Source organism: Giraffa tippelskirchi, chromosome 2, assembly GCF_054371585.1.
Source record: "Giraffa tippelskirchi isolate mGirTip1 chromosome 2, T2T-mGirTip1v1.2.pri, whole genome shotgun sequence".
NCBI lineage: Eukaryota > Metazoa > Chordata > Mammalia > Artiodactyla > Giraffidae > Giraffa > Giraffa tippelskirchi.
The window spans coordinates 44,104,763-44,125,377 of record NC_137276.1 but is presented as its reverse complement, the minus strand read 5'-3'; the positions used below and the strand labels follow the sequence as shown (position 1 = coordinate 44,125,377).

Sequence of the window (20,615 nt, the reverse complement as noted above, 5' to 3'; positions counted from 1 at the left end):
ATCCTGGAGGCCTAATTCCATAGGGTTGCGAAAGAATCAGACAGAACTTAGTGAGTAAACAACAACAAAAGTTGATATGCATATTTAATTTGCTAGTGATGAGATCATCTCCCTCTTCCTGGTATAGCCAAGGAGACACCTTTACAAAAGGAGATTTCCCTTGTATATGTAAATGTCCCTTACAAAAGGCTGACTGTTTCCCAGTTTTCAAAGCGTCCTCTGTGCCTTCAGTTTCTTGAAAATAATCAGTCTAAAATAATCTTTACGCCAAAGAGACATATTTGGGGGTGGCAAATACTGCTTCCCTATATTATAATCACAATTTAAAATAGTAGGTTTGATGTGTTTTCTTAAAAAAAAAATGTTAAATTAAGACTTTTCTATTTATACTCAATTCATAGGTTTAAAGTATAATTTAAAATTTTTATTTGTAGACCAAAACTATCTCACATGACATTTGCTATCCCTAATATACTTCAGCTGTACTAGATATAATAAACAGACATGGAAAATTTAAAACAGTTCATGGAAGACTTAAAAAAATTATATACAATTATATACTCTATATATTGAACCAGTCAGGGGAATTCCCTGGCAGGCCAATGGTTAGGAATCTGCTCCCTCACTGCCAAGGGCCTGGGATCAACCTCTAGTTGGGGAACTAAGATCCCACAAGACATGCAGTGAGGCCAAAAGTTAATAATAAATTTTAAAAAGTAAATAAAAATTTAACCAATCATAATTATCAGTACAATCTCAATATGTTTATTCTCTTCTTGAGAAAGAAAAATGTTTTTCTCTGTCCTCTTATATTTACTAATCAGAGACTTTTGTATTAGACTGACCAAAACCAAAATAAAACAAAACCCAAGGGCTTTCCTGGTGGTCCAGTGGTTAAAAAACTGCCTTGCAATGCAGGGGACACAGGTTCAATCCCTGGTCCAGGAAGATCTTATATGCTTCAGAGCAACTAAACCTGTGCACCACTGACACGGGAATCCGAGTTCTTGTTCATGGAGAGCTTCACCAACATGCAAACCCTCACCCAAGCAGAGTTTATATTAAAAGAGAGAGAAGTATAAAGCTCCCAGCACAGACACTGAGAAGAGGTGACATGACCCCAAAAAGGTGGCTTAAAACTCAACATTCAGAAAACAAAGATCATGGCATACAGTCCCATCACTTCATAGCAAATAGATGGGGGAACAACGGAAACAGTGACAGACTTTATTTTCTTGGGCTCCAAAATCACTGCAGATGGTTACTGCAGCCATGAAATTAAAAGATGCTTGCTCCTGGGAAGAAAAGCCATGACAAACTAAGATGGGAATCTGATTTCTTGTCCCAAGAATGGAATCCATAAACAGGCAACACTCACAGTAGCAAGCAAACAGGATTTATTAAAGCAGAGGAAAGTACAAAGCCCTCAGCATAGATACTGAGAGGGGATAAAGAGTCCCCCCAAGGTGGGACTTACAGCAGTTTTTATATCCTTCCTTAAATCACAGTATTTCTAACCAATTAATTTAAAGATCAAGATACTTAACATCTTTATGCCTTCTCTTGATCCTTGGATTAAGTCAAGACCCTTTTTCATACCTTCTGGCCATTTTACCATAGACCAGATGTATGGGCTTATGAACCAGAGATCCATTGGATCATCTAATGGCTTTTCCAGTAGTCATATATGGATATGAGAGTTGGAGTATAAAGGAAGCTGAGTGCCAATGGATGGATGCTTATGAACTGCAGTGTTGGAGAAGACTCTTGAGAGTCCCTTGGACTGCAAGGAGATCCAACTAGTCCATCCTAAAGGAAATCAGTCCTGAGTATTCATTGAAAGGATTGAGGCTGAAGCTGAAACTCCAATATTCTGGCCACCAGATGTGAAGAACTGACTCATTTGAAAAGATCCTGATGTTGAGAAAGATTGAAGGCAGGAGGAGAAGGGGACAACAGAGGATGAGATGGTTGGATGGCATCACCAATTCGATGGACATGAGGTTGAGTAAACTCTAGGAGTTGGTGATGGACAGGGAAGCTTGGTGAGCTGCAGTCCATGGAGTCATGAAGAGTCAGACATGACTGAGCAACTGAACTGAACTGGACTGATTGGATCATCGAAAAAGCAAGAGAGTTCCAGAAAAACAGCTACTTTTGCTTTATTGACTACACCAAAGACTATGACGTTGTGGATCAAAACAAACTGTGGAAAATTCTTAAAGAAATGGAAATGTCAGATCACCTGACCTGCCTCCTGAGAAATCTGTATGCAGGTCAAGAAGCAACAGTTAGAACTGGACATGGAACAACAGACTGGTTCCAAATAGGGAAAGGAATATGTCAAGGCTGTATATTGTCACCTTGCTTATTTAGCTTATATGCAGAGTACATCATGTGAAATGCCAGGCTGGATAAAGCACAAACTGGAATCAAGATTGCTGGGAGAAATGTCAATAACCTCAGATATAATTATGACACCACTTTATGGCAGAAAGTGAAGAAGAACTAAAGAGTCTCTTGATGAAAGTGATAGAGGAGAGTGAAAAAGTTGGCTTAAAACTCAACATTCAGAAAACTAAGATCATGGCATCCAGTCCCACCATTTCATGGCAAATAGATGGGGAAACAAAGGAAACAGTGACAGACTTTATTTTCTTGGGCTCCAAAATCACTGCAGGTGGTGATTGCAGCTATGAAATTAAACAATGCTTGCTCATTGGAAGAAAAGCTATGACCAACCTAGATAGCATAATAAAAACCAGAGATATTACTTTGCCATGATTGAACTGAATTGAACTAATTGGCTTAAGATTAATGATCACCAGTTGTTTTTCCCCCAAGCATATGGAATAGAATTTAATTACTGCCCTTCCCTGGATCTGAGTGCTGATAATATATCAAACTTAAGACGTATTCCAGGAATTTAGGACCATGGACCAGGATGTTTACTGAAAACGAGACTGAAGTCTCAGAGTTTTATACTGACTACATAGTAATTTCTACCTCAAAGCCTAGACAGCATATTAAAAAACAAAGATATTACTTTGCCAGCAAAGGTCCATATATTCAAAGCTATGGCTTTTCTAGTAGTCATGTATGGAAATGAGAGTTGGAGTATAAAGAAAGCTGAGTGTCAAAGAATTTTGATGCTTCTGAACTGTGGTATTGGAGAGGACTCTTGAGAGTCCCTTAGACTTCAAGGAGATCAAACCAGTCAGTCCTAAAAGAAATCAACCCTGAATATTCATTGGAAGGATTGATGCTGAAGCTGAGGCTCCAATACTTTGGCTATCTGATGTGCAGGGTTGACTCATTAGACAAGACCCTGATGCTTGCAAAGATTGAAGGCAAGAAGAGAAGGGGATGACAGAGGATGAGACAGTTGAATGACATCACTGACTTAATGGACATGAGTTTGAGCAAGCTCTGGTAGTTGGTGATGGACAGGGAAGCCTGGTGTGCTGCAGTCCATGGGGTCACAATGAGTTGGACATGACTGAGTGGCTGAACTGAACTGAACTACAGCAGTTTATATCTTTACCAGTACTAATCTATTCATTTTTGATTGGCTCGCATCCCTGATGTATGTAATTTCTCACCAATTAGTTTGAAAGTCCCTATTTCCAGTCTGTCATTTTTATGGCTTTTTTTTTTTTTTAATTCCCCTGTCCTTGAGTTTTCATAGACATTGAGTCACCATCCCATGACCCTTTCTCATGACTGCAGGCCATCTTTTAAAGATCAGATAGGGACCAGATGTATGGGCTAAGAGTTAATGGTCCACCTTGTGTTTTCTGTCTTGATAAGTTTGTCAACAGTTACTGATTGTCTTGTCTTGGTTCTGGATATTTTATGACCTACCAGACCAAGGACACATTCCTCTAAAAGTCAGGACATTGGAACAAAGGGCATAGCTTTAGGTTAATGGAGTGCGATGTTTGTATGAGAGAAAGAGTTGGAATTAAAAAAGAACTGGAGTCTCATCCCTACAATGACAGCCTAGCAATTTCTCCGTCAGTTATTTCAGTCGCTCAGTCATGTTTGACTCTTTTCGACCCCATGGACTGCAGCACTCCAGGCTTCCCTGTCCATCACCAACTCCTGGAGCTTGCTCAAACTCATGTCCATTGAGTCAGTGATGTCATTCAACCGTCTCATCCTCTGTCATCCCCTTCTCTTCTTGCCTTCAATCTTTCCCAACATCAGGGTCTTTTCCAATGAGTCAGTTCTTTGCATCAGGTGGCCAAAGTATTAGACATCTACCTCACCGCAATTATTGAGTCTGTGGTCTAGAGCCTGGGAACCACAACTGCTGAGACCACATGCAGCAGCTACTGAAGTCTGAGTGCCCTAGAGCCCATGCTCCACAACCAGAGGAGCCACCACAGCGAGAAGGCCACACACTACAACTAGAGAGTAGCTCCCACTCTCCACAACTAGAGAAAGCCCCCTATCTGCAAGGAAGACCCATCACAGCCATAAATAAATACCTATATACTTTTAAAATCCCCAAACAGATGAATAAGTGAAAAGAATAAAGTATTTTTATATGTGTAAGAAAAGAAGCAAATGAAGTTGCTTCCTAAGCAGCTCAAAAATGAGTAGGTTTCTAGGGAATAAGCAGGAGGTAAAGAAGGTTTGTGATGATGTTTGTTTATGTAGATTCTAGTGTTTTTCTTCTCTTTGTTTCTTTTCTCATGGCTATAAAACTCCCCCAGAGAACAGTTTTATGGTAGCTTCACTTGCAAATGTTTTTGATTTAATAAGTTAAGGGAAACTCTGAAAAGGCTTCTTTCTGTGTATGATCAATCTCTAATGTCTTTAATTTAATTTAAAATAATTTGTAAATAATAGTTTGATAAACTAAACATCAAAGAATACAAGAGTGTTTACCAAACTCATACTCTGCTGATTGCCACTTGAAAGCTGACGCTCAAGAGACAGTTGTTGGTAGGAAAAGAAAGATTGCTTTATTCAGGAGTCTGGCAAGCTGGAAGAAGGCAGAGTTGTGTCCAGTAACCAATACTAAAGATTCTGCTCTACCATGAAAGTTTTTAAAGGGAAAAAGGGGAAGCTTATCATAGATAATCACAGATAAGATAAGATTATCATAGGTAGATAATAATTATCTGTGTCTTTGTTAACAAAGATCAGTGTCTTTGTTATTGTCCACTGTGTGCAGTCTTCTTTCTCATTGATTGGTGGTGAGGTAACAGAGTGGCATTCTAGGAATCTTGTGCTCACTTGAAATTACAATTCTCCACCTGGTGGGGCCTTAGTTCCTGCAGAAGAACTCAAAGATATTGTTACATATATTACTTGAGGAGGAACCAGGTTTTACTTTATCACTGCGCTATTATTTCTTGATTGCTCTTCCTTTGTTTCTGCATTCCCTCACTCTTCTAATTAGCAATTGTTTGAATCTCCCTTCAGAACTCAGGGAAGGTCAAAGAAGCTGAATGAAATCCATTTCCTACAAATAAGAAATGGGGAACACGAACAGGATTTGTACCTGGTAGGGCCCCACAAGGTCCTAGTTGGTTTCAGAGTCATAAAGTTATTGCATTCCAGAAAGGTTTCACTTGCAAAATTGCATCAATAGAGCTTTTGCTTCCCAGGATCTTACCAAAGAACACTTTAAAACCCATAAAAATGGGAAAAACAAAACAGACAAGAAAATAAAATAAAATCCATGTTCTCTGGCAATATTGTGGTTAGCGGAAAAGAGAAAAAATGGAAATATAATTCCCATTACTGATAAAAGGATACTCTTCTCAGAAATTATAGTTTTTTAGAGTCTCAAAGAATGAAGAAATGAAACAATTGTCATTTATAAACTTGGAAACAAGCTATTTTAGTGATGCCAGAAGGCTACATGGAGAGAAGGAAGGCTCTCAAAATATTATACTTTGTGACAGGCAATCTTATGTGAACATACAGATACATTTTTTCAGTGAGAGTATAGCAGATCTGGTGGGTCTTCTTTCTTTTATTCACCTCTTCATTTAATTTTTCTTCTTTTCTCTCTCCCCCCCTTTTTTTTAATGAGCAACATTTATCTCATAAACTTAAATTTCTTGACACATCATAAAAAAATAAAATAAAATACTGAGGTGGGGGCAGGAGTGAAGGAATCAAGAGTCATCTTGATTATTAACTTGTTTGTTAACTGTCTTCTTGAAGGAAAGTAAACATTTATGTATCTTCATGATGGGAGATGGTTTCAGGACTTGGAGAAAACCTTCATGGGAGTTAGGCTCCTACCCTCCTACAAGGACTGGGAGATATTAAGAGAAGCTCTATCTTCCTTGATTATTGCATTTCAAAGGGATAATTCTTAGATCCTGGAGAAAGAGTCCTGGGTATAAAACTGGTAAAAGTTTCAGCTGGAAGAAGGTTGACATCTCAAAGGGGCAGAGAAAGTATTTACAAATGCAAATTTTCTAAAGTAAATGCTCTAAGAAAAGGGATTTCAGATGCCTATAGTCAGGAAGAAATGTGTCTATGGTATAATCAAGCTGGAGGGAACATTGAGTACATCTTATGTTGTTTTTCTTTTTTTCCTCTCTCCCAGGACCGTGCACAAAACCTAAATGAACGACGAACCACCACTACCACCCTCACAGTGGATGTCCTGGATGGGGATGATCTGGGCCCAATGTTTCTTCCGTGTGTCCTCGTGCCAAACACTCGTGACTGTCGCCCACTCACCTATCAAGCTGCCATACCTGAGCTGAGAACTCCAGTAAGCATACTCTCATCTTTTCTTCTTCACTTCCACCTCTGTGACCCCAATGAGATCCTGTTCAAATATTTAGAATACATATGTGGTGAAAATAGCATGCTTTTCTAGATGGATATTGGAAACTCGTTTATGTCCAAAACCATTTTGAGACAGTATGGGTAAATTTTTGGTCATAAGGTCTAATTATATCATTGAAAGAATGTCATGAAGTAACATGGCAGAGGATGAAATGGTTAGATACCATCACCAACTTAATGGACATGAATTTGTGTAAACTCCAGGAAATAGTGAAGGAGAGGGAAGTCTAGTGTGCTTCAGTCCATGGGGTCACAAAGAGTCAGACACAGTTTAGCGAGTGAACAACAACAACCTGAAGTAGCAGCCCATTTGACTCTGATTTTTTTTTCCATGTATAAAGCATAACAAAGATCAGTTGACATCATATAATTGGAAACCCCAAGAAATAACCCCAGCCTTTTCTTAAATTCACTTGTCAACATTCAGCCCTAAGTCAGAGGACACATATATTAACAGGATGCCCTTTTGTCTTTTAGAATCCTGATATATTATTGGAGATTATGCTTGGCTGTTTGGAGGGGGGAGCTAATGAATCCTGAATGTAAATATTTATTCATTAAAGATGTATTTTAAAGAAACAAAAATTAAGTCATGTGTACATATTTTCTACATTCAATTCTTCATTTTTTTAAAAAAAATTCTAATAAATCTATAAATTGCTGTTAGCCTAAAATTCACACCATAGACCTGCCTGGGTGATAAATATACATATCTAAGAGTAAAAGTTATAAGGCTAATAGATATTCTGTGTGTGTACACGTGTTTGCTCAGTCATGTCCCACTCTTTGTGACCCCACAAACTGTAGCCTGCCAGGCTCTTCTGTCCATAGAATTCTCTAATCAGGAATACTGGAGTGGGTTGCCATTTCCTACTCCATGGGATCTTCCCAACCCAGGAATTGAACCTTTGTATCTTGTGTCTCCTGCCTTGGCAGGCAGATTTTTTTTACCACTGTGCCACCTGGTAAGCCCAATAGATATCCTGCTTAGACTAAAATATCAGTTTCTTCCTTAAATGTAAAAAAAAAAAATCTCTTTTAGAGCAGTCAAATTCCTAGGAGTCAACTATTTGATTAGTTTTTGCTGTTCCTATGTAAAGCATTTAGGCTTCTGGGTTAGTAATATGGCTAGTGATGTCAGAATTTGTTGCGAGATATTTGATTTTTTTCTGACATTTGAGAACTGCGGTTTGGAGGATCCTCTCTGTATTTGAACTTTTTTCCTTTTTTTTTTTTTTGTCTAAAGAATAGAACACAGATTACTTCTAAGTGTAAATTAGATTGCATTCCAGTCACTTTAAAGAGGTCTTACCAAATATTTTACCAATTACTTTATCAAATATTTTACCCACTTGCTTTATTAGCAATAGCTCTTAAATGGTTGAAAACCACTTTTGTGTTTGCTAGAATAAATGATTACTGGTCTAGTTGCTTTGCATGAAAAAAACAAAACTAAAAAATGGATAAATGTTATGATGTGCACTGAGTGAAGAAAATAATGTTATTTTTCAGCTGAATGGAGCCATTTTGCAGATAGAAAGGCTAATGGAGAGTTTGTCTAGACAAGCAAGTATTTATAGGTTACCTTAAGTTGTAAGTCATGATATTATTTTGTTGAATATTAGTGAGAAGACTTAATGATGTGAACATTGAACTTTTCTTTGGAAGGCTTAATTGAAATCATGACAAAAATATTTTTAGTATTAATCTATTTTTCTGAGCTAATTCAAGTAGCTGGTGTATCAGTGAGATCCCAAGAGAAGGGGAATACTAACCTAATAAGACTAAAATCAATGAGCCAGTGTGATGAATGTTTAACAGTACTTGATGTAATGAGAGAAGTAAAGACAGAGGTTACTGCTTGAGAAGCAAAGTGTATTGACTTTATAAGGATCTTTGAGCATCATTTCCTCTTTGCTCCAGCTTATAGACTAAGCATCTTTAATTCCTATGCCATTTCATGCTAGAGATAAAGCCATGTTCCAGATTTGTGGTAAATGATAATAATGACTAATGACTATTTAGATTGTTCACTTTGTCATGAACTGTGCTAAATTCTAAAAACATATTAACTTAAATCCTTTCAGATAGTTACCCCTGTAATGGTCATTTTATAAATGAGATCTATGGGATACAGAATTTAAGTGACTTAGCCTTATATAGCTAATAAATTAACAGTATTTTCTTTTGAAATCATAGATCTTTTTTTTTTTTATAAATTTATTTATTTTAGTTGGGGGCTAATTACTTTACAATATTGTAATAGTTTTTGCCATACATTGACATGAATCAGCCATGGGTTTACATGTGTTCCCCTTCCTGGACCCCCCACCCACCTCCCTCCCCATCCCATCCCTCTGGGTCATCCCATTGCCCCGGCCCTGAGCCCTTGTCTCATGCATTGAACATGGAATGGTGTTCTGTTTCACATACGATAATATACATGTTTCAATGCTATTCTCCCAGAATGTCCCACCCTCACCTTCTCCCTCAGAGTCCATAAAATTGTTCTATGCATCTGTGTCTCTTATTCTGTCTCGCATATAGGGTTATCGTTACCATCTTTCAAATTCCATATATATGCATTAGTATACTGTATTGTTGCTTTTCTTTCTGGCTTACTTCACTCTGTATAATGGGCTCCAGTTTCATCCATCTCAGTAGAACCGATTCAAATGTATTTTTTTTAATGGCTGAGTAATATTCCATTGTGTATACGTACCACAGCTTCCTTATCCATTCATCTGCTGATGGACATCTAGGTTGCTTCCATGTCCTGGCTATTGTAAACAGTGCTGCGATGAACATTGGGTCTCTTTCAATTCTGGTTTCCTCGGTGTATATGCCCAGCAGTGGGATTGCTGGGTCATATGGCAGTTCTATTCCCAGGTTTTTAAGGAATCTCCACACTGTTCTCCATAGTGGCTGTACTAGTTTGCATTCCCACCAACAGTGTAAGAGGGTTCCCTTTTCTCCACACCCTCTCCAGCATTTATTGCTTGTAGACTTTTGGATAGCAGCCATTCTGACTGGTGTGAAATGATACCTCATTGTGGTTTTGATTTGCATTTCTCTAAGAATGAGTGATGTTGAGCATCTTTTCATGTGTTTGTTAGCCATCTGTATGTCTTCTTTGGAGAAATGTCTGTTTAGTTCTTTGGCCCATTTTTTGATTGGGTCGTTTATTTTTCTGGAATTCAGCTGCAGAAGTTGCTCGTATATTTTTGAGATTAATTGTTTGTCTGTTGCTTCATTTGCTATTATTTTCTCCCATTCTGAAGGCTGTGAAATCATAGATCTTGAATTAAAGGATATTCTATAAATCACAGAATGACCAAACTTTATTCTTCATCATCATTTTTAACAGATCAATCCATTCTTGAACATTCTGTGAAACAAGAATTTTAGTTTTACAGATTTAAATACTTACAGCAAATATTTATTCATCAAACATTATATTTTTATTGGCATGTAGAAAAAATTAGATATGCTTATTTGCAAAATTAGGCACTTATTTTGGTTGTCAATCACTGCATAACAAAGCACCGACATTTAGTGGCTTCAAACTGCAATCTTTAAATTTGTTCATAAAACCACAATTCTGGCAGACCTGAGGGAACACCTCATTCCTGGTCTACTCAGCATCAGCTAGGACACTTTGGCTAAGGGCCCTGTGTGTGCGTGTGTTCTATCGTTTTAGTCGTGTCTGATTCTTTGTGACACTATGGACTGTAGGCCACCAGGCTCTTCTGTCCATGGGATTCTTCATGCAAGTTTGCTTAAGTGGGTTGCCATGCCCTCCTCCAGGGGACCTTCCTGAGCCAGGGATTGAACCCACATCTCTTATGTCTCCTACATTGGTAGCTGGGTTCTTCACTGCTAGCGCCTTCTGGGAAACCCAAGGGCTGCCTACCACTTTCCAAATAGTAAACTTAGCAAGTTGATTCTGGCTATGGGCTCCAGCTCAGTGAGGGCTGTGAGCTGGAGGCTTCATTTCCACTCCATGTAGGTTTTTCCTGGGCTATTTGAGCTTCCTCACATCAAGGTGCTGGCTTCTAAGAAGAGGCTTCCCAAAAGAATTAGACAGAATGTTTATGAACTAGACTTGTAATTTGCAGTGTCACTTCTGCTGTAGTCAAAGCTCTGCTAGATTCAGGTAGTAGAAGTATATGCTATGTTCTAACGGGAAGAGTGTAGAAGTCATCCTGTACAAAGCATAAGGGAAAGGGCATTTTATTGTCACCATCGTAGGAAAAAAAAAATCAGCTACGGTAGAGGCATCAGGTTTTCATGTGCTCTTTTATATGCCATTTTGGATCCACTATGGGTCCCTAGGTTAAGAAGTGTAGCTAGTTTTTAAGTTTCACATTCAAATTGCTGAGTTTATGTCTGTATTTTTTCTTTCTTCTTCTTTTTTTTTTCCTATTTTCCTTTGCTATTTCCATGCTGTACTAAAATTTCTAGAATTTCAATAAATAAAATCTTGTATACAGAGCAAGAGAACTATTTATGTCAGCTAAATAGGACATGATGACTCTAATTACAGTCTTGCTGTTCCTTTCCTGAACTAATTCTTCAAATTTTGAAAGCTTTGACACCTGCTCACCTTCTGGGTTGAGTGAAATTTTCTAATTGCCTCAGTGGTATTCCTGACTTGAGAAACCATCCTTAATTCTACTACCATGCATGCAGATTTTATCAGCTCAGAAAAAATTTAAAAGTTAGTCTAGTACAGTGTTTAGCCCAAAAACAAAGATATAATAAAAAAATAATAATGAATTTGATGTCTCAGGGGCACTAAAGCAATTTGTAGCCCTGAATTAATTATGGTGTATTTATTAATTAGGTAAATAGCCACTAAACCCCATTCTGTTTAGTCACCAAGTTGTGTCCAACTCTTTTGGGACTCCATGGACTATAGTCTTCCAGGGTCCTCAGTCTATGGGACTTCACAGGTAAGAATCCTGGAGTGAGTTGCCATTTCCTTCTCCAGAGAATCTTCCTGATGCAGGGATTGAACCCATGCTGCCTACACTGGCAGGCAGATTCTTTACAATGGGGACCTAGTATATGCTAAACTCTATTTTAATAGAGAAGATGTAAACTTGGATGAGATAAAATTCTTCTGATAGTGTAAATTTATTCTTACTTTCTGACTCTCTTAAAGTTGTTATGCCTATGTGGTTGAAGATTTCTAGTATTATGGAAAACTGTAGAATTTGGAGAATGTAGGATCGTGGTTCAATTGTCTCAGTTTTCTATTAAACACAAAGACAGTAAATCTTTACATAATTTTTTTCAGTGTTGAACAGTTGCATACATTTTGGCTAGTTGGATTTATTGCTGAGTAAATTGTCCCTGGTTCAGTTCAGTTCATTCAGTTCAGTCACTCAGTCGTGTCTGACTCTTTGTGACCCCATGGACTGCAGCACACCATGCCTCCATATCAATCACCAACTCCCAGAGTTTACTCAAACTCATGGCCATTGAGTTGGTGATGCCATCCAACCCTCTCATCCTCTGCCCTCCCCTTCATCGCCCACCTTCAATCTTTTCCAGCATCAGGGTCTTTTCAAATGAGTCAGTTCTTCACATCAAGTGGCAAAGTATTCGAGTTTCAGATTCAACATCAGTCCTTCCAATGAATATTCAGGACTGATTTCCTTTAGGATGGCTGGTTAGATATCCTTGCAGTCCAAGGGACTCTCAAGAGTCTTCTCCAATACCACAGTTCAAAAGCATCAATTCTTCAGCGCTCAGCTTTCTTTATAATCCAATTCTCACATCAATACATGACTACTGGAAAAACTATAGCTTTGACTAGATGGACCTTTGTTGGCAAAGTAATGTCTCTGCTTTTTAATATGCTGTCTAAGTTGGTCATAGCTTTTCTTCCAAGAAGGAAGCATTCTTTAATTTCATGGCTGCAGTCACCATCTGCATTGATTTTGGAGCCCCCCAAAATAAAGTCTGTCACTGTTTCCATTGTTCCCCCATCTATTTGCCATGAAAGAATGGGACCAGATGCCATGATCTTAGGTTTTTGAATGTTGAATTTTAAGCCAATTTTTTCACTCTCTTTCACTTTCATGAAGAGGCTCTTTGGTTCCTCTTTGCCTTATGCCATAAGTGTGGTATCATCTGTATATCTGAAGTTATTGACATTTCTCCCAGCAATCTTGATCCCAGCATGTGCTTCATCCATTCCAGCATTTCTGTACTCTGCTTATAAGTTAAACAAGCGGGGTGACAGTAAACAGTCTCAACGTACTCCTTTCCCGATTTGGAACCAGTGTGTTGTTCCATGTCCAGTTCTAACTGTTGCTTCTTGACCTGCATACATATTTCTCAGGAGGCAGGTCAGGTGGTCTGGTATTCCCATCTCTTTAAGAATTTTCCACAGTTTGTTGTGATCCACACAGTCAAAGGTTTTGGCATAGTCAGTAAAGCAGAAGTAGATGTTTTTATGGAACTCTCTTGCTTTATTGATGATCCAACGGATGTTGGTAATTTGATCTCTGGTTCCTCTGCCTTTTCTAAATCCATCTGAGCATATGGAAGTTCATCGTTCATGTACTGTTGAAGCCTGGCTTGAAGAATTTTGAGCATTGCTTTGCTAGCGTGTGAGATGAGTGCAATTGTGCAGTAGTTGAGCATTCTTTGGCATTTCCTTTCTTTGGGATTGGAATTAAAACTGACCTTTTCCAGCCCTATGGCCACTGTTGAGTTTTCCAAATTTGCTGGCATATTGAGTGTAGCACTTTCACAGCATCATCTTTTACAATTTAATATAGCTCAGCTGGAATACCCATTTCACTAGCTTTGTTTGAAGTGATGCTTCCTAAGGCCCACTTGACTTCGCATCCCAGGACGTCTGGCTCTAGGTGAGTGATCACAACATTGTGATTATCTGGGTCGTGAAGATCTCTTTCGTACAGTTCTTCTGTGTATTCTTGCCACCTCTTCTTAATATCTTCTGCTTCTGTTAGGCCCATACCATTTCTGTCCTTTATTGTGCCCATCTTTCCATGAAATGTTCCCTTGGTATCTCTAATTTTCTTGAAGAGATCTCTAGTCTTTCCCATTCTATTGTTTTCCTCTATTTCTTTGCACTGATCACGGAGGAAGGCTTTCTTATCTCTCCTTGCTATTTTTTGGAACTCTCATTCAAATGGGTATATTTTTCCTTTTCTCCTTTCACTTTCGGTTCTCTTCTTTTCATAGCTACTGGTAAGGCCCCCTCAGAGAGCCATTTTGCCTTTTTGCATTTATTTTTCTTGGAGATGGTCTTGATCACTGCCTCCTGTATAATGTCACAAACTTCCATCCATAGTTCTTCAGGCACTCTGTCTATCAGATCTAATCCCTTCAATCTATTAGTCACGTCTACTGTATATTTGTAAGGGATTTGATTTAGGTCATACCTTAATGGTCTAGTGGTTTTCCCCACTTTCTTCAATTTAAATCTGAATTTGATAATTCAGGAGTTCATGATCTGAGCCACAGTTCTATTCTGGTCTTGCTTTTGCTGACTCTATAGAGATTCTCTAGCTTTGGCTGCAAAGAATAGAATCAATCTGATTTTGATATTGACCGTCTGGTGATGTCCATGTGTAGAGTCTTTTCTTGTGTTATTGGAAGAGGGTGTTTGCTATTACTAGTGTATTCTCTTGGCAAAACGCTATTAGTCTTTGCCCTGCTTCATTCTGTTCTGCAAGGCCAAATTTGCCTGTTACTCCAGGTATTTCTTGACTTCCTACTTTTGCATTCCAGTCCCCTATAATGAAAAAGACATCTTTTTTTTTTGGTGTTAGTTCTAGAAGGTCTTGTAGGTCTTCATAAAATTGTTCAACTTTATCTTCTTTGTCATTGCTGGTTGGGGGATAGACTTGGATTACTGTGATATTGAATGATTTGCCTTGGAAACAAACAGAGATCATTCTGTCCATTTTGAAATTGCATCCAAGTACTGCATTTTGGACTCCTGTTGACTGTGATGTCTACTCCATTTTTTCTAAGGGATTCTTGCCAGCTGTAGTAGATGTAATGGTCACATGAGTTAAATTTACCCATTCCAGTCCCTTTTAGTTCTCTAATTCCTAAAATGTCGAGGTTCACTCTTGCCATCTTCTTTTGACCACTTCCAATTTGTCTAGGTTCATGGACCTAATATTCCAGGTTCCTATGCAATATTGCTATTTACAGCATCGGACTTTACTTCCATCACCAGTCACATCCACAACTGTGTGTTGTTTTTGCTTTGGCTCTGTCTCTTCATTCTTTCTGGAGTTTTTACTCCACTTATTTCTAGTAGCATATTGGGCACCTACTGACCAGGGGAGTTCATCTTTCAGTGTCCTATCTTTTTGTCTTTTCATACTGTTCTTGGGGTTCTCAAGACAAGAATACTGAAGTGGTTTGCCTTTCTCTTCCCCAGAGGCCCATGTTTCGTCAGAAATGGTTAGAGATACCATATGGTTTAGAAATACCAAATGGTTAGAAATACCATAATACTAATGTTATAATATTGACATATTAACTATGTGTTTAGTATATATATTTTCTTTTATGTATTGTGTCATGCAGTGTTCAACATTTTGGCATTAGTTGCTTACCAGATTTGGTCATCTAGTAGCTAGAATCCCCACTTTAATGAATTATTTCCCACCCTCTTTTAAAGTCTTGGATTATGTCCCACAAATGCCTCCATTATAATCTCTGTCATAAAGAACTCTACTTTTCATGTAACCATCAAAGAGAGCTCTACTACTTTATTTATGCGCTCTCCCCTTCCAGGGAAGCTTTCTCAATTATTACCAATGTGGTGGTGACTTCCAGTGATGTATCACATTTATAATTTCCTGTTGACTCATATTCATTAAATGTGTTACAATCTGTGAAGTCTCTCCTCTCTTGTCTTTTATGAAACTACTGGTTCTTCTCTTCATGATGGCCATAGATTTCTCCTCTTAAATCTTTGGATTTTTTTTTTTCCTAAAAGATATCTCTGTGCTTGGATTGATTTATTTATTCTTAAGTCTTTGGAATATTCCAGATTTCTATCTTTTGAAGCTTTTTTTTTTTCTTTTTACTGTAGTTTTCACCGAGATTCATTAAGCCTATACCATTGTGTTCTTTACTCTCTGAGCAAAGAATGTGTTCTTTTTTCTCTGATCTGTATGTTGTAGAAGTGTTTTCTGACCTGAAATCTCTCCTGACTTCCAAGCTTACATTTCTCAGTTTTTTGGATAGTTTTCCTGTACACCCCACAGATGCCTCATTATCCTCTCTAGTACATTCTGATGCATCCACACCTACTCTCATGTTACTCGTGGGGTCTTGGTTGATTTAGACCTAGACTTCAATGACCCCCACATCTCAAGCTCAATCTCCAAAGACATTCTCTGCATTATCTATGAAATGTTACTTCATTATGTTTGATGCCTAGTTTACTGCCAAAAGGATCTTCCCTGGAGCTCAGATGGTAAAGAATCTGTCTGCAATGCAGGAGACCTGGATTCAATCCCCGGGTCAGGAAGATCCTCTGGAGAAGGGAATGACAATCCACTCCAGTATCTTGCCTGGAGAATCCCATAGAAAGAGGAGCCTGGCGGGCTACGGTTCATAGGGTCACAAAGAGTCGGACATGACTGAGCAACTAACACTGCTCCACTGCTGCTTACTGCCAAAATACCCCTTAAAGTCATACCCTCAACTCTGGACCCATAAAATTACAATTCCATTCTGATATGTTCTTTCACTCTTTAAATAAAGTTTCAATATTTTCCATCATATGCCAAATGAGTTTCAAAACTTTGAGTATAGTCTTTAAAGTAACTTTACATCTGACCATTTTAGCTCTCTTCTAAATCACATTAAGCGATTTCTCCAGACATAGAGTTCTGCATATAACCTGGATTTCTCTGAGAATTAACCTCTCTTTTCTCCACTTTTTTTTCATATATTAAACTTACAGCTTTTATTCAAGCTTCATCAATAATATGTGATAATAAGTCCTTAAAATTAAGTTTTTCTCTGTTATCTTCATATTTTTCTACCATAAGCACTGAGCTCCCCATTGTGTTGCCGTCATTCACCCTCTTTCACTAGTGTATTAGCTCTTCAATTTCCTACTTATTATTATATCTTAAGCATAACCCATTCTTTTCACATAGTAAATGTTCAGAAATTATTGAATTGAATTAAAATTCCAAGAAACACATATTGTACACTGAGATGATACTGGATATAAATAAGAATAAGCATGGCTTCTGCCTTCTCACTCACAATGAGAGTTTATCATAAGTATGCATATGTAAAGAATATATAATTATTTCATATAAATATGTTTTATCCAAATATTAGCTTGTTAACCATGGTATATATATATATAACCTTTTAATACACTTTTAATGTTTTCCAACTAGAATTGCAAGCGTATCATATTTGACCATTGTCTAGTCACGCAGGAATCTAATAGGTAGTCTGGATAAAGTAAGCATATGTCCCAGTTACCATAGAGAGGTATTACAGTTGTTTACAGTTGTTGTCCCAGCACATTGTTTGCAATGCTTCCTTCTCATTTCAGTAATGTTTCAAGTATTAAATTATATCCTTCTTAGCCTTTAGGCCAATTATTCTCAAACTGAGTCCTACAGAGCTCTTTTAGTGCCAGCAAAGCGATGAAAAAAGAAGGAAAAAAATTGGCAACTCTCAAACTGCCTATAATCTTTTAATGAGAAGACTGTCAAAGTAGATTGAAGGAGAAAATGATAAATAATATATCTTGGTCAAAATATTGCACTTTCTGCCAATTTATTTCCTCCCGTCAACAGTCACATCTATAGGCCACTAGTAGCAAATTATCAAAGAAACTTCAGAATTAAGTTGGGGAAACAATAGCTAAACACCAAACAAACAAAAATTGGAATTCTAGAGTGTGAAAGTGTATTATTGTATTATGGTAATTCTGAAAGGTTATTTGCAATTATAAGAGAGAAAAGGAATCATTCACTTTTTTCCTCCTTGGTCTAACTTCATGTTTGAATAGACTCAACTATATATAACTCCATTTATAGACAATGTGAAAATATGTTTAATTGTGGAGCAATTAACGAATAAGAAATAATCAGAGGAACTGAGTTTATTAATATTAAAGGGACAAAGTCATGATTCTTTCCAGTAATAAGACAGAAGTCTAACTTTTCTTGTTGAAAAATTTGTTTAAAATAGTATTTCAAATTAGCATAGGAGATATATTTTCCTATGAAACACAGAAAAACAGAAAAGACACAAAGTCATTTGACTTGGACTTGATGTTGATAACCTCATAAGCATTTATTCTTGAACTATCTGATGGCTTACTAAATTATGTAGAAACACTTTGAAAAGTTGTTTCTTATAACAATATAAGGAAATTTGCAAGAACTCAAAATACAGGTTGAAACCTGTGTGATGGGAATATTGCTTACTGTCTCAAAACAGTTTAGATTTCTCATCTATAAAGTGGGGATCATACTATCTAATATATGGGATTTTTGTGAACACTACTAAAGAAGATTTGTGAAGCACACTTAACTTGTTCCTAGCAAATACTAAGGATTTAATAATATTTAGGTATTTCTACTATTATTGTCATTTCCTGTGGAACTTCATCATTTGGCTGAGTATTTACTCAGAAACTCATGGGAAGAAGTGGCTGTTTCAAATTTGTTTTTAATTGAATTAATGTTTAACTGAAATTCCAGCTTTAAAAACTGTTATATACATTGATAGTCAATTTATTCTGATTGTGCTATTTCTAATTAATTCGGCATGACTCTGGTTCGTTAAAATAATGTAATACCTGGAATTCACTGGTGATCCACTAGTTAGGACTCAACACAAAGCCTTTGACTATGCAGATCACAACAAACTGTGGAAAATTCTTAAAGAGATGGGAATACCAGCCCGCGTTACCTACCTCCTGAGGAACCTGTATGCAGGGCAAGAAGTAACACTTAGAATCGGACATGGAACTATGGACTGGTTCCAAGTTGGGAAAGGAGTACATCAAGGTTATAATTTGTCACCCTGATAATTTAACGTATATACAGAGTACATTCTGTGAAATGCTGGGATGGATGAAGCATAAGCTGAAATCAAGATTACCAAGAGAAATATCAATAACCTCAGATATGCAGATGACACCACCCTTATGACAGAAAGTGAAGAGAACTAAAGAGCTTCTTGATGAAGGCGAAAGAGGACAGTGAAAAACCTGGCTTAGTTAAAAAAACTAAGATCATGGCATCTGGTCCCATCACTTCATGGCAAATAGATGGGGAAAAAATGGAAACAGTGGCAGACTTTATTTCCTTAGGCTTCAAAATCACTGCAGATGGTGACTTCAGCCGTGAAATTAAAAGATTCTTGCTCCTGGGAAGAAAAACTATGACAAACCTAGACAGTGTATTTAAAAGCAGAGACATCACTTTGCTGGTAGATGTCCATATAGTCAAAGCTATCGTTCTTTCCAGCGGTCATGTATGCTGAGAGTTGGAGCAAAAAGAAGGCTGAGTGCTGAAGAATTGATACTTTCGAACTATAAAGCTGGGGAAGACTCCTGAGAGCCCCCTGGACTACAAGAAGATCAAAACAGTCAATCCTAAAGGAAATCAATCCTGAATATTCATTGGAAAGACTGGTGCTGAAGCTGAACTTCCAATACTTTGACCACCTGATGCAAAGAGCTGACTCATTGGGAAAGACCCTGATGGTGGGAAAGAGTGAAGGCAGGAGGAGAAGGGGATGACAGAGGATGCGATAGTTGGATGCTATCACTTACAGAATGGACATGAGTATGAGCAAACTCCAAGAGATAGTGAAGGACAAGGAAGCACTGGCATGCTTCAGTTCAGTTCATGGGGTCATAAAGAGTTGGACATAATTGAGTAACTAAACAACAGCAACTTTCACTGCTGTGGTCTTGGATTCAATCTCTGGTTGGGGACTAAGATCCCACAAGCTGTGCGTCACTGCTGAGAAAACAAAACCAAAAATGTGATACCTTTACGGAGAAAAAACTTAGAATCATTAAAAACAAAACAAAACAAACAAACAAACAAAAAACTGATCTGGCACACCCACTTCTTGTGTTGAATTAATTATGCAATATATTATTGCTTTGGGAAGAAGCAGTAACTGATGCAAAATGCCACAACTAGTACCATGAGCCAAAAATATATCATTGCATCAAATTTTAAATGTCTGCTGGGGAGGTAAGTGTCCTGCTCCCTTTCCCTCTCTCTCTCATTTTTTCTTTTTATACATATAAAAGCGATGATGTTGGAGTCAGTCCTAAGATGACAGAGGAATAGGACGGGGAGGCCACTTTCTCCCCCACAAATTCATCAAAAGATCATTTGAATGCTGAGCAACTTCCACAAAACAACTTCTGAGCCCTGGCGGAGGACACCAGGCACCCAGAAAGGCAGCCCATTCTCTTCAAAATGAGGTAGGACAAAATATAAAAGACGAAAAGAGAGACGAAAGAGTTAGGGATGGAGACCGTCCTGGGGAGGAAGTCGTGAAGGAGAAGAATTTTCCAAACACCAGGAAATCCTCTCACCAGCGGGTCTGTGGGGAGTTTTGGAATCTCAGAGGGAAACATAAGACAAGAGTGCCCACTCTCACCACTAGTATTCAACATAGCTTTGGAAGTTTTAGCCACAGCAATCAGAAAAGAAAAAATAAATAAAAGGAATCCAGATTGGAAAAGAAGAAATAAAACTCTCACTGTTTGCAGATGA

At 37.8% G+C, this 20,615-nt stretch overlaps 1 protein-coding gene across 14 annotated transcripts in view; it reads left to right on the top strand.

Moving 5' to 3' along the window:
- The window catches only part of PCDH15 (protocadherin related 15), a 797,082-nt gene that overhangs the window by 361,358 nt on the left and 415,109 nt on the right, over positions 1 to 20,615 (top strand). For all 14 annotated transcript variants that reach the window (XM_081573683.1, XM_081573682.1, XM_081573681.1 and 11 more), the window contains one exon: positions 6,578 to 6,748. In XM_081573683.1, coding sequence (XP_081429809.1) covers positions 6,578 to 6,748 — 171 coding nt within the window. The remainder of the gene's footprint in view (positions 1 to 6,577; positions 6,749 to 20,615) is intronic.